This window comes from Falco punctatus, assembly GCF_963210335.1.
Source record: "Falco punctatus genome assembly, chromosome: 9".
Taxonomy (NCBI): Eukaryota; Metazoa; Chordata; class Aves; order Falconiformes; family Falconidae; genus Falco; species Falco punctatus.
In genome coordinates this window covers 5316305-5330875 of record NC_137589.1, presented here as the reverse complement: position 1 = coordinate 5330875, position 14571 = coordinate 5316305, and the positions used below count along the sequence as shown (strand labels likewise).

General features: G+C 42.4%; 1 protein-coding gene and 1 long non-coding RNA gene across 2 annotated transcripts; one reads left to right on the top strand and one right to left on the bottom strand.

The window, feature by feature from the left end:
* Positions 1-5647: 5647 nt before the first annotated feature.
* LOC308069984 lies at positions 5648-7434 on the top strand. Its single transcript, XR_013930579.1, has 2 exons — positions 5648-5772; positions 5813-7434. It is a non-coding gene; the product is annotated as an uncharacterized lncRNA (long non-coding RNA).
* A 1275-nt stretch (positions 7435-8709) lies between these two features.
* On the bottom strand, positions 8710-14452 carry LOC308069961 (ATPase PAAT). Its single transcript, XM_080403135.1, has 6 exons — positions 13660-14452; positions 13277-13474; positions 12269-12341; positions 11483-11689; positions 10256-10725; positions 8710-9266 (listed from the first exon to the last, which is right to left on the bottom strand). The coding sequence occupies exons 1-6, from the start codon at positions 14163-14165 to the stop codon at positions 9038-9040; spliced, it is 1683 nt and encodes a 560-aa protein (XP_080259261.1). The 5' UTR covers positions 14166-14452; the 3' UTR covers positions 8710-9037.
* Positions 14453-14571: the final 119 nt, after the last annotated feature.

Here is a 14571-nt window from a genome sequence, read left to right as displayed (position 1 = left end):
GGGGCCAAAACAAAGAGACTCTGCAAGTGGATTATGTACAGCTGCAATGTATAAAGCAATGGTGGTGTACTCACTCCAACCTACAACAGAGAGCAGGATTCAACAAGCTGTGCACTAGTGTGCTCAGCACCCCGAGGACACTCCCGATGAGCCTTTGCTGGTCAGGTCAGTCAGGCGAGGAAGGGTCAGTCTTCCTCCATGGCTCCTTGAAGTCCTCCATGTGCTCAGCTGCCATTCTTCATGGGGGTTTTTCCCTTTAAGACTTTTCCTCTCCATGTTGGTGTTTTCCCTCTGGAGTCCTTGAGCTACTAACTGAACACACACCAACAGTAATTGATCCATCAGTAATTTCACGTCTTATTTCGCATGGTTCTGCAGACTTGCTCACAATTTGACAATGTCCTCAGCTGGGACAGGCAATTGGGCCACTTTGGGTGGCCCAGGATCCTCCCAGCACAGACAGCTGAGCCCTGTTACCCCTTAGCTCACCTGACTTTAGTCCAGAGACATTCAGGAAAAGGTTTCAGCCATACTTTGCAGCTCTCATAGCCCATCAAGCCATGACCTCCTCCAATGTAGTGGAAGGATCCGTATCTGGCACCTTCTAGGGCAGAAATACAAATCCTCTTGCCAATCCTCAGCTGCAAATCACACAGGAACGCTGGTGTCCAAACAATACCCCGTGTTAGTCTCTCCATACCAGGGAAACTCCGTCTACGTGATTTACTGTCAAGTTTGCCTTTTACAATTCACAACCTTTTCCAAATTCAGTGAGGGCTTCGCACTATGTTCAGCCAACCCAGGATGTGTTTTGCTACCTTCTACAGCACAGAGCTAAATCTATTTACAGCCACCTGTGTGGTCTCTCAAAATCCTCACAACTTTACAACTGTGGCACCTGATCTAGTCAGAAGACAGTAAGGAAAATATATCAACAACCATTTCAAAATAATTCTTCACATGCAACTGACCTCCTATGGACAACAATAAATACATACACCAAAGATACACGGTCTTGAAACACGTTTGATTTACCTGCTTGCAAGAAGCAGCAGGATGTGAAATGAAGTAGCTATTAGGATAAGAACACCAGTTCTGTTAGTTGGCTTTTTAGATTTAATTAATTTACCATAATATTCTGCTAGGGGAGAAAAATCGGTATAAATTCTCAGAAGGCATTTCATAAATTATATAAAAAATTTAGAGAAGAATGAAGCATATGATTAAAGGGGTTTTGGTTGGTTTGGAATAGGGAATTGTTTCTTCACAGCTCTTCAGAAATTCTAAGGTTGAAACAAAAAAATAACTTTGAAATGATAACAGGCCTACAAAGTAAGTTTTTCTGACATATTTAAAATTTCATCAGGTGCTTTACTTTTATACATTTACATACATGTGTGATATTTATGTATGTTGTGTTACATATTATACCAACATACATACCTAAATTCCACAGTTGCATCTGTGTTCAGTTCTGTGCTGTGAACAGTGATTAATATCACAGAAATTTCTGAAGGAAAGTTTCTTGTAACCAATGAAACAAATGGGCTTAGTGACCATGTCACAATTTTTGTATGAAAATTATGTGATTTTTTTTTTTCCTTTTTCTTTTCTCAGGTGTGTAAGGGACCCAACCTGTAGGAACTACTACTACTATGCACCAGGCACAAGGATTGTCCAGTTCAAGTACAGAGCTCCCATGTACCCAAGAGTTTGCCTACGGTGCAAAGTATTAGCGTGCAACAGATACAGTTATCCTTTCCAACACTACCAGGGCTACCTGGCAAGAGGCAAAAGAAGCGCAAGTGACACCGTCATTGTTATCATCCCCAAATAACTGTCCCAATAATGCTTCTAACCATAACATTACATTGATCACTTATATACATGATCTGTGTATTGCACATCTGCTACTAATTTCTAAAAATACATTATACTAGAGGGGGTATAAATCTGAAGGTATTTTAATCTTAACTGTACTTGTGTTCCTTAATTTCAGATCATTTGGATCTATATTCCAGATCTGTAAAACCTTAGACTTCAGTAAATACTCTCAGTGATAAAAAGTCATCAGAAAAGCTGGCTGATTTTTCTCATCAAGACTTTGTTTCCCTCTCTCAGTTCTTCCAGTTCTCCTCATTGTACCAAATAGCTCAAATCCTGAGTATTTAAGGATGATGAACCTGCACACGTCAGTGTTGCTTTCTGAGCTCACAAAGAGATACAAATCAAAGGATATCATCCCTTGTAACCAGTAACGTCTGAGCAATTACCTTAAACAGGAACTCAAATTTGGAAAAAATATTGTACACGTGCTGAGATATAAGCTCTGCAATACCTATAAACTATTATAATCTTTCCATATGTCAGGTTTTATCAGTGGAGATCAGAGCTATAAAAAACTGCAGATCTAAATTTACTTCATTATAAGCATTTGCTTCATCCTTTTTCTTTCAATATCTGTTCAAACAGTATCACTATGAGCCAAGAAAGTGTTTCTGCGCTTCAATGTTAAATTGTCCTACTTGGAATGACTTAGTGGGGGGCAAAAAAAAAAGGAAATTAATAATTTTCACTTCATAATAGAGAAAAATACCTTGTCGATTGCAGAATTGTACAGCAGTACAGCAGTCATCTCAGGGAAAGAGACGGATGAAATTTTGATAATCTGATGAACTTAAAGATGCTTTTCACAGTCAGTCTAAGGCCAACGCTCAGTTTCCATAGGGCAAGTACATGCAGACTACTCAAACGCACGATGAGATGCCCTGTACTGAAAAAGGATAAGGATGCCCTGTGTCTAGAGGCTGTGCCACACAAGACAAAAAAGATCCACTTTTTCAGCAACTTTTCCTTTTATGCTTCATCCCTTCAAAAAGGAACTAGAGTCATTCCAGAATTCAGTTTCTCCATGAATAACTCAGCCAGCTCTCAAACACCCAAATCACGCAGCTCTCTCACGAAGGCCCCAGCTGTAATCCCTCATCTGACGGTTAAGCCCGGGCGCTGGCTGAGCAAGATCACTGCCAAAGCCCTCATCCCGCAGGACCACAACGCCCGTCCTCAGGCATAGTATCACCTCATCATAATTAGTCCCTACAAAACTCCATCACACTCATAAAACCCCACTGCTCTGCTTCTCACAGGTGATGATTTAAAGTGCCCGAAATCTTTCCCTGCTGTTGTGCTCCCAGGTGCAGGCAGTGGGAGAAAGCGCCTGTAAATAAGTGTCACAAGAGCAGAATCCTTACTCCTTTGTATCAAAATACACTCTGATTTGTTCTGCGGTTCTGCTACTGTAAAACACCTTCCCTACAGTCATTCTCATCTCATCTTAAAGAAGTATCATGAAGACTAACCATTTTCTTTTGAGGGAGGAAAGGAAATTCAAAGCACGCCGTTAGTATTTTGTTATCACCCGATAGCTGAACACATCACACTCTCTGAACACGGGCTTAGCACACTCGATTGGAAAACAGTTTGAGCACCCAGATTTGTAGTGTGATGCGGTGGGTTGACCCTGGCTGGAGCCTGGGTGCCCATCAAAGCTGCTCCGTCGCTGCCCACCTCAGCTGGGCAGGGGATATAAACTAAAATCTTAAACCGAGATAAAAACTGAATCTTAAAACACCTTCCCCCCCAGCTCAGTTTCACTCCGGATTTCTCTCCGGGGCGGTGAATGGGGCCACGCTCAGCTCATGACCAGCTGCCACTGCCGCTCTCCTTCCCCAGCGTGGGTCCCTCCCTGGGCTGCCGGGATTCCTTTTCCCTTTTTTAAAGTCTGCAATTCATTCTATATTACTGGGTTTAGAATTAAACTTTCAGCATGAGGTTTACAGAGTTTTGCTTATCTAACCTCTTTGTTGAGCATGAAATTCATGACCGCAAATGGCACACTAGTAGTTTCAGACTGACAAATCAAAAACCATCGACGGGTTCAAGGATCTGGACCAAGTGAGAAATGAGCACAGCGGTTTATGGTAACATGCTTCATTTTGGTTCAATTTCTCTTTCAATGGCAGCATTCCTTACGCACTCTTCAGAGAGCGTGAAAATTGTTCTGAGCGAGTCTTACCCAGCTTCCCTCAGTTGTAACGAGACTCACCCACAGCTGACTGATCTGTCTGGCAGTCCGGCTGTAACAGATTCTATCTTTTCCTTGCCATCAGTCAGCTGTGGAACAATAAAGGTAAATGGGGAAAAAAATTATTCATAAGCTATTATTAGCTTATTCACACGGTAAGAGCTTGTAAAAACAGTTTGTGAATAACATCTGAATAAGCTGATTCACTTTCACTTAGCCCATCCTATTGCACATTTCCAGCCTTGAAGCAGAAAGAATATTTTTCCTCTTTAAGAGCCTGATGATCAATGGACATTTCAAAGTCCAGGAGAATCCACACAAATTAACCCCAAATATCTCATTCCCTCTCCAGCTCAGGTTATCCGAAATAGCACAATGTTATGTATGTAACTTAAAATCTTCTCTGCAAGTGATATGGCTGGTGCTTACCCTGGAGTCACAAGAAAAGGGAAAAACTCTAAGATGCTAAGATGTGAAGGTTCCCAAGGGCTCGTTCATAGCACTGTTTTGATAAAGGTGACTGAAGCACAGCTTTGGTACCTTCCACACTCCACACAGTATTCCTTAACCTTTTTGCTGCATGGGTTGGGTCAGCATTTTGAAAAAGCAAGAGGGTTGATAACAGCTTTTCCATTGCAACCTGGTTCACATTGCAAAGGCATCTTGATCCTCTCATAAGCATAGCTGGGTGGCTTTGTAACTTTCAGTGCAATTGCTTTCAACTGCACTGCTCATATAACCACAACTGAGCACTTCATAGGATTCCTTTTACAGGATGAAGGTCAGAGCATCACTTACATCAACATCATCTCTCTCTCTCTCTCCTGGTAACTGGCAACATTATCGCCTGTCAAAAGAGCATACAGATTATTGTAAAACAAAACAGAAAACAATTCAACCTTAGAAGTCGTTTACATAAACAATAATATCATTTAAAACACAACCACTGTGGGTGATTCAGATCCATTCTCCAAGCCTGTACATCAGTACCCATATTCCGCAGACCTGAATCAAAACTCTTTGCTCAAGTTTTCATTCTGCTAACTCAAATCTTTTGCTGTTTGTTGACACCTGTATAGCATCTCCACCACCCCAATTTTGGATCACTGACATATGACTTTGATAATCAGAGTGGCAAGACTAAAATTAATTTTATTACCATCTCCTAATATGTGAGGAAATATAACCTAACAATACTTAGCAAGAATGATTATTGTACATGGACTGCTTTAACAGATCTGTAAATTCCATTGCAGCTGAAATGAAGATGACGCTGTGGTAACCTACCCACCACTTAAATGTGAATCTTCCATAGTATTCAACACCTTCAGGTCCCTGCGGAGCTTTCCATCAGTTTATCTCCAGTGTTGTATTTTAATTTGCAACAGCAGCAACTCAAACTCTCACTGTACCAAAGACTGTCTCTCCGGGGGGGTGCGAAAAAAAAAAAACCAAAAAAAAACCAACACTGTTTCTTCATACCCGTGGCAAACTAATATTGTAGCAGGTCCTATCGATCTGAAAAGAGATCTCAGGTCTGCTGATCACTCAGTTAAAAATAATATATAAATTAAGAATCAGATTAAGCTCTTCCTTGGTGCAAAACAATTACCTTTGTTCCACTAACAAAATCAGTGAAATACACTAGTACAAATCTAACATGACAGCACAGCAATGGGTTCAATGAGGTTCATGCCTTGCGAGACCACCAGCAATGGGTTCAATGAGGTTCATGCCTTGTGAGACCACAAGAGTACTTTTCAAACTGACAAGCTGACGGCCTTCTGGAATAAAATGTGCTTTTTGAAGTACAAAAAGCAGCGCTCACTCCTGGTTATAAAGGTAGCGTATGCAGGATCTGACTACATATTCAGAAAAAGTTATGAATGGCAAAAGATTACAGATTTTCAAACATGACATTTTTTGATGAAGCACATAGGGACCAGGGCTCATTTCTCAAGCCAGGCTACTTGCAAAGCACACTCCAAATCATTGTCAAGCTTTGTTATAACCTGCGTGTCTTCTAACAGTCCGCTCAGTTTCACTCAGCTTTCTTTGTTGGTACTACAGAAAAGATAAACACGGAAGACTTACTCTCCAGGCTAGGTTAAATCCTCACACTGTATGTATTGCCTAGTGAAACAAAAATTATTAAAAGGACAGCCTCTGGTGCAGAAAGCAACAGCACCAGGCTTTTAAATTACAGCTGCAAAGCTGTTTATAAGACAATTAAGCCTTAGTGCCCCAATCTGACATACTCTTCAGCACAATCTGGCTTTCAATACTCATCAAGATTACCGCAGAGCCAACTCCAATGGGGACTACAAAATATGGAAAAGATGGCTTTAAAAAGCTTGTGTTGTTACTCCCAGTATGCTCATGCTCTAACTTTTATCGAGTCCAAAGCTTCACCTGAGAAAAGCACATTGTACCACGTGCTTTCAGGTGTCAAGATCTAAGAAATATTCAGAAATAATCATGCTCTTAATGAGCAATTTTAAAAAAATGAATCAACATCTCTGAACTCTAGCAGCATTTTAAACATATTTTCATTTATTTCAATAGTGAAAGATTCTGCATCCATGTGCTAGAAACTGGACACATCTATAGTGTGAAAAGGATGCAAGTACAAACCGATTACACTCAAAGTATTATAAAGCATAGATTAATTCTCATAATATCTTTCATGATTTCCAGAAAAATAATGAGTTTTACTGAGGCCCTGCTACTACACCATTAGAAGGCACAGTGTCAGAACCCCAAGTTTCTTTTTCACCCAGCTTTGCTTCAGCAATGTCTCCCATCTGTCCAGTTCTAAAGATGACAGCACTGCTGGGCAGAAACTTGGCTGCAGCAATACCAGAGAATTTTTTAATCATAATGCTCTTCTTTTGATTGCTTTATTACAAACTTTTACAACTCTTCAGTACTACAGATTCAGAATTTGCAGTCTGTGTGGGTCAACTCCTCAGAAGCAAAGTATGTGAAAAAACACTTATTTCCATTGAAATTACACAGTATTTAAAACTTTACACATCCCACTTTATTTTTTTCTCTACACAGAATCCCCCACGAGAGTAAATGCCAAAGAAACCCTGAACCTGCCACAATACAGCTTCTACACTTTCACTTGTGGTTTTAATTTCAACTATTATTGTTGTGGTAGCTGTGATACTAAAATATGACAAACAACAAGCAGGATATGGCTACCAAAAAATCCAGAGCTCATATTAACTACTTCAGGATTTCGAATTTGTGTCAACTTCTGTTCTGATTTGTCACCCAAAGAGGGGAGATGGAAAAAACCCAAACCAACCAACCGAAAAAAAATAAATAAATCAATAAACCAACAGCCTTGGAAAACAACAATGCTTGGAAATGTATTTCAACTTCTTCTGTAATGAGAAAAAACCCCACACTATCAACCAAGTACTCTATCTAAATCACCAAGTTCAAAAAGAGTGTCTACCTCAGGGTGTTTCTTAGAAAGCATCTAAAAACTAACTTTACTTGTGTAAAGTGACTTGCATAGTAAAAGATAATTTAGGTCCTTTCTTAAAAAAAAAAAAAAAAAAAAAACAACAAACAAACCAAAAAATCTCTCTTGTTTTTTTTACTCACTTTGAAGCTGCACCTGACATGAGTTAAGCTAAGGGACAACTGCAAGATGTCTGTCCAAAGCAAATTATCCCCTCTTCAAAATCCACTGATGTGGGTGGCTACCATCAAGACCTGACCATCTTGAAAAGACACCGGTTTTCTTCAAGAAGAAACTATTAGGCGGGCTAGATAAAGATACTGGATTGTACATGCCTATGCTGCTTGTTGAGTCAACACTTGCTTCCCATTAACAGCTTTTGCTCAGTGCATTTTAAGACACAGAATACAACCAACACCTGTGCACATGACTTCGGAATTTACCATCAATTCCCTATACAGGCCACGTTAAATGGGGGCACCCCAGAACTCAATGAGCAATCAACAGAATCAAGTATGACACCTGACCTTCCACAAAAGAGGAACCTCGAGTCACATTTCTGCCTCCACAAATGACCACAGAACTCATCCCAACAGGTTCAAGTAAGCATGATGCAATAAAGCCATTTATCTGGCCTAAGGCTGGTGACACGCAGCAGATCCTGCCCACCCCCAGCACGTTCTATCTGGCAATGAAGTCCCCTTGAGAGGAGCCACAAATGAAGTACTTACATTTCTTAGGATAACAAAACATGGACAAATACAAGATTACTAAGTATATGTTCATTTCAGTTGTTCCTGCATGGCTCAATTAGTTTAGGAGGGAAAAAGTATAATGACAGTCTTGTTTTAGGTATCGCTTAAGGAGCCTAGACTCCTAACTTAGGTGCCCACACAGCCAGCAAGGCTTTCAAAGAACCCAGGCTGGGGTTCAATTTAGCCTGCCTCTCTAAACCTGACTCCTTAAACAGTTTAAGTTCGGCAATGCCAGTAACACCTGTCTTCTTACAGATGGAGTAATAAAAGTCTTCACTAGAAGTGCTGTTAAAATAAACCAAAAGCACAAAGAAACTACATTCTATTCTACTGGTAACACACTACATATTAAAAATCAAGACAACAAAAAAATTTAACTGATTACATGCAGGTAAAAAGACAAGCTGTAACTCAGTTTATTTACAGTACTCCATTGTTCAAACTGAAACTGGGAAACTGTGTTTCATACAGCTCTTAGCAGTGCTCTTTAAATAAATAAGCCATAAAGGGCATAGAAAATTCTTAATATTTAGGAAAACACACATTCTTAAATCTCTTATAAAACAATTGTGTACAATAGTGAATATAATTACAGTAAGAAAATGAAACTCAACAACACTGAGGTTCTTTACTCCACATAGAGCTCCATAAATACTAAGCTTTGTAAAGTATAATTGCCCTTAAAGTACTTACATTGAAGTCCTATATATATATATACATCTACCTCTCTCCATTAGAGAACCCTTCGTTAGAATCATAGTGTGCTTGTGCAATTTTGTTTGGCGTGGAGTTCTGAACCAAGTCCATTAAGAGAACCATTTTGTTATCTATGTGTGTCTGAAGAGTCTGGATTTGGCGATCAATATAGTCCATTAGCTTTTTCTCCATCAGCTCCATATTTTTTGAGATGATCTTTTCCAAATAGGAGCAAATAGGCTGTTGTTCTACTCTGTGAAAAGAGCAAAAGTAAGAGTAAGTATAACCTATTTCTTAATGACAAGGCCCATGACAGAGATCTGGGCACTTGAACTTCTTTTAAATGTAACATCTCATTTATTAGACAATAAACTTTGGAAGGTATTAGTTTTTATCACAAGCAAAATACCTTGCCTGCCTGACACGTTTTAAACCTCAATTTTTTTAAGAACATGCTAGGGTATGTAATCATCTTCTTTCAACCTTATTTTTTTTCAAACGCTCCATTATGCATTAGACAGCTCAATTATGTATAACAAAACTCACATAATTCAACAATATATACAGTTCAAATTCTGTCAGTATGCCAGACTTCATATTCTTCACAGCTGAAGTGTTTCAAGAGTTATACGTACTCTGCAATTCTTTACTTTCCCAGGAGCCAGGCTCTATTAAAACTCTGATTCCTACACAACATTCCTACAGCCCAGTATTTCCACTAATGTTCCTTAGGTATTAAACTGGGTACACTACTACCACTACTATGAAGTTTGCACTGTAAATGCCAAAAAATGAGTGAGGACAGGAAAGATCAGTGGGATGAGATACACCAAGTATAGCAGAAAGGACAGAGCACATTGTGTGAAAAAAGACGACATAATAATTTAGGAGGTAGAAATAATCAAAATGAAAATGTACTACAAGACCTGTAACAAAAACGCGTTTTTGTTACAAGACCTGTAACAAAAACGCGTTTTTGTTACAAGACCTGTAACAAAAACACGTTTAGTAACACCAAATGACCTGATTTCTTCTGAAAAAACTCCTATATATTCAAGCAGCTCACCTGGAAAATTAACTGTAATCGTGTTCATCGCCACACAGCCTTCAAAACCACGTATTTTAAGAGTCACTATTATTGTTAACGGGAATAAAACACCCACATTATGTATTTTGTTTATTTTTTAAACTTGTCAATTAAATAGCCAAACAACTATAATAAGTGTACCAAATTTAACTTACCCAACACACTGAATGCCTTCCTCTTCAGTCACTGCATTTTTACCAAAATGCCTATCGCCATCTTTTAACCGAAGATGATTCACCTGACTACATAAGTTTTGAAGAAAAGGAAGAAGCACCTGTGGAACAGCTACATTTGGGGGTTTACTCCCTTGTTCCTGCATATGCAAAGATCCCATGACTTTAAAATCATTTCTGAGGTCAACTGTATTTTGCTGAGCAGCAAGTCTTTCAGAATCAAGAGTATTCCCTCTTTCAGGTACCTGTGAGTTCAGATCATGACTTATTTTTAAGTGTTCATACACTGTTTCACTTGTTAAATGATTTTTAACAGGCACAGGTTCAGCAGCTGATTGGTCTCGTGATGTCTGAATTGCTGCACTGCGCAATCCATCTATTGCATGATCACCTCCAAGGTCTGAATTTTTCCCAAAGATCCAGTTAAATTTGTCTTCAAGAGATAAAATGTTCTGATAGGAAGAAAAAAAAATTATTAACATTTAAGTATCAAAATATACTGAAAATTATACAATAATAAGAGAGACTTTGTAAGTCAGCATTCTACCATTGTGATGCAGAGATTTGGGAAGTAGTTCTGAATTATATTATTAAGGAAGAGCACAGGAAAATATTTTCCCTGTATCTACTATGCGTTAATTATCTTGTCAGTCTCAAAGTAGCAAAACAGCTTTACGACTTCATTTTTACTACGCTATATCCCCAAGTTTATTAACATCGGATGGATTCAGGATTCTGTGGAAACAGCCCACTTTGCAGGATTAGGATCTAAATCAAATAAATACTCTGTATGAGCATCTTCTCTCTAGTTGAAGGGGACATCCTTTTAACAGCCATAAAGGAGACAAGCCAACCCATCAACCTACACCCCAACCATTACAGGGAACATGCCCACCATCCTTGACAAGTAGTGACAATGGAAACACACAGAAGAGGAGTAGGGTGGCAGTGATATGATGATACTGAGTTCTTAACTCTGGATTTTGTGTATGCACAGCAATTCCTTGAGCACACAATCTTTATTCATTGCACTAATTTAAGAGTGGCAACAGCTAAACCAGGATTAAAATGGCAGAGGGTGTGGGTTAAAAAAAAAAACATCATCAACAATCTTTCTCACCAAATCAGTTTAGAGCATGCTTAAAAGTTACAGAAGGTAAGGTCACAGATCTGTACTATTTATGTTTATGGAAAAGCACAGCAACTTACTTTCTGCTGACATCGAACCATGTCCATGAGCTGCTGAGCACCCGGAGACAACTTAGATCCCATAGATTCCATTATAGTTTGCACTCTGTCTAGATCTATACTTGAGCCTAGTGAAGGAATATCAGTTGCTAGTTTTGCAGACACTGTTTTCACTTGTACAATTATTTTACTGATGAGTACTCTTTGTTTCTCACCAATGGAGAGCAGCTATTGCAAGAAGGAAAAAAAATGCTTTGGTTAGGAAAATTAGTTTCATGTTTTCTTTATATGAATGGGACAATGCATTACTCTTGAGTTTTGGGAAAAACAATATTGAACTCTTTTCCAGGGAAATTAAGCAGATTTCTCCTTGCTATTACTTTTCAGAAAGCTCTTGACTGGAACAGCGGTGACTGCATGACCTAAAGATGAATCAGGCCTTGATCTTTAAGCACTTAGAGTAGCGGCCACACAGTTTTTCATACGGTTATTTAACTGCATCAGAGTTCACAGTTCCAATTACACAGCAACTATTGAGTATCTGCAGTTTATCTGGTTTATGAAGCTTTTTCCTGTAAGACTGCATTCTCTGTCTCATATAAATATTGTCTTCATAAAAAGAAATCTGTAATCCAAATTTAAAAGGAGAACTCTGCTTTCAAGACGAAGCGCCATCTAACTGATTTTTAAGTGACTATACAAACCAAAGTGTGTAAAACCAATAATTTGACTAAGAGCAATGCAATTTAGTCGACTAAGTGATTAAAAAGATGAAGAAAAATAGAACAATTCTGTTCAGGTCCCTACCTTAATTCTACAGGAGGCTGCAGGGCATTCGAACTTCAGGTACTTTTTGTATAAAGTAACCTTGTCAGTTTCGCTAGAAAAATAAAATAAATGAGCTGTGACATCACTACATAAAGTACTTTTTTCTTTAGAAATACTCTGTATCAGTAAATATTTTGATAAGAAACATGAGTGACTGGAAAATATTTCTAATGTGGTATAGCAGTTTTAACGCTTATATGCAACTCATACTGAATCTTAGTGGATAGTGTATAAAAATGGCTTTGTGTGTTACTTACATTATCTGCTAGTGAAGCTTTAGAGGTTCAGTACATTATTCATGCATCTTCCCTGAGGCTGCATCAGCTGTTTTTATTCAGCTAATTAAGCAGATGTGCCATGTAATGACTTAAAAACAGAAGAGAACACACCGCCTTAATTTCCCTAAGAAAGCATGGAAGTATTAAAGGGGAAAACAAATCCTTTTTTTGTTTTCTCTCTTCTCCTTAAAAGTGGGTAATGCCTACTTACCAAAGAGACAAGAGATCTTTTGATAAAGATAAGCTAAAAGAGATCTGCTGAAGAGACAAGCACATCCGTCATCCAGAAAGAGCAAACAGCACAGGAAGGTTGCACCTGTCCTAAACTCCTGCTGTGGTCTCACGCAACGCAATTTCAAAGTGGCACTTTGTAACTTCATCAAACGTTTCACTAGTGACAGAACGCAGATGGCGGCAGCACGCCTGCAGCCCTCCGGCTCTACCGAGGCGGCGGCACCGGCGCAGGCACGGGGGGCGCGGGGGGCGCAGCGGGGGCCCCAGCCCCGGCGGTGCCCGCTCCCAATGAACCACTTTTGCTCAGACCTCCGAGAAAGCCCCAACCGGGTGGCTGGCGCGGGCGGACACCGGGGCTTTACCGGCCGCGGCACCTCCCGGACACACAGACAAGGAGGCTGCCAGTAAGAGAAGGGCCAGACGCGTTGGCTGGGCACCCAGCAGCGACCCGCCGCCCGCCCCGGGCCCCACTCACCCCGCGGTGCGGGCGGCGCCCAGGCTCTGCCCGCGGCCGGTGCCGCAGTACTCCTCGCCCACGTACACCTCCATGTTGCGGGCCTCGCTCAGGATCCCGACGGAGACCATCTCGGCGGCGCCGCCGGGCCGGCACTCCAGGTGCAGCACGCAGGGCGCCTCGCCGCCCGCCCGCCTCTCCACGACGACGGCCTCGGTGCTGCGGGGGGGAAGCGCCACGGCCGCGTTGCCGCGCCAGGCCCAGGTTCGCTCCCGCCCGCCCGCCCGCCCACCCCGGCCCAGCCCGGCGCCCCCTCACGCCGCCCGCTTGGCCGCAGCCGCCCGAGGGGACCCAGGGGGACAGCGCCCCGGCCGACGGAGGGTCCCGGCCGCCGCCACCCTCACCTGGCCTCGTCGCCGCCCGCCTCCCGCCGCAGGCAGAGCGCCCGGGCCAGGCCGCCCGGCGGCGCGCAGGGCCAGGAGCACCCCGCCGCCACACAGCACGGCTCGGCCGCCAGCCCCGCCGCGGAGCCACTCGCCATCGCTGCGCCGCGGCCGGAACCGAGCGGGGCGGGGGCGGGGCGGGCGGAAGGCGCCTGCACGGGGGTGGCGGGCGGCGGGGCTGCGCATGCGCGGGCGGCGGGAGCGCGGCTGGGGCGGGTCGGTGACCCCCGCCCCGGGCTCGCGTCCCGGGATCGGCCTTGCCGGGGTCCCGTCGCCCTCCCGCGGGGAGCGAAGGCTGGGGCGGGGGGAGCGGCGGTGCTGGCGCTGTCCGCCAGGCGTCCGAGCTCACACCCGGCGTGCGGCAGGTGCCAGCGCCGGGCCTGCCCCGGGGAGCGCCCGGCCCGCCGAGCCGCCCGCCGACGGTGCACCGCATAGGAGACAGGCGATAAATAAAAGATGGGATTCATCGCATTTCCAGTAGGATCCCGGCTGCCGGGCAGGGAGCGCTGCGAGGCGGCCGAACGCCCGGGGACGCGGGTGCCGCCTTCCTCGGTGGGTGCCCGGCTGAGGGGCCGTAATTAGGCCGTGCAAACGGGGCAGTGGATCTGAGCAGGCTTTGTACAAGCTAATATTTACTGATGCAGTCGGTTCTCCCCTTTTTTTCACTTAAGCCGTTGTTTGATGTAATTTACTGGCAATGGAAAAAACGGATTTGCTCTGTTTTAATGAATGAATGAATTAAAATTAATTAATGTAAATGTTTTAGAACGAAAACTGCTGTCTCGGTCTCCTTTTTGAGTTTCTGAATGCGCTTGACACCTCTGAAACACATAGCAAATTCATCCTGGTTTAGAAGCATTTCTTTTCTGCGTT

What these genes read in the sequence shown, in the direction of transcription:
- LOC308069961 (XM_080403135.1), bottom strand. Translation starts at nt 14,165, where the DNA reads ATGAATCCCATCTTTTATTTATCGCCTGTCTCCTATGCGGTGCACCGT. An exon ending in GCGGGCGGCGACGAGGCCAG is followed by an intron (nt 13,475 to 13,659) that starts GTGAGGGTGGCG and finishes TCCCCCCCGCAG; the next exon opens with CACCGAGGCCGTCGTCGTGG. An exon ending in GAAGGCATTCAGTGTGTTGG is followed by an intron (nt 9,267 to 10,255) that starts GTAAGTTAAATT and finishes CTCTTTTCACAG; the next exon opens with AGTAGAACAACAGCCTATTT.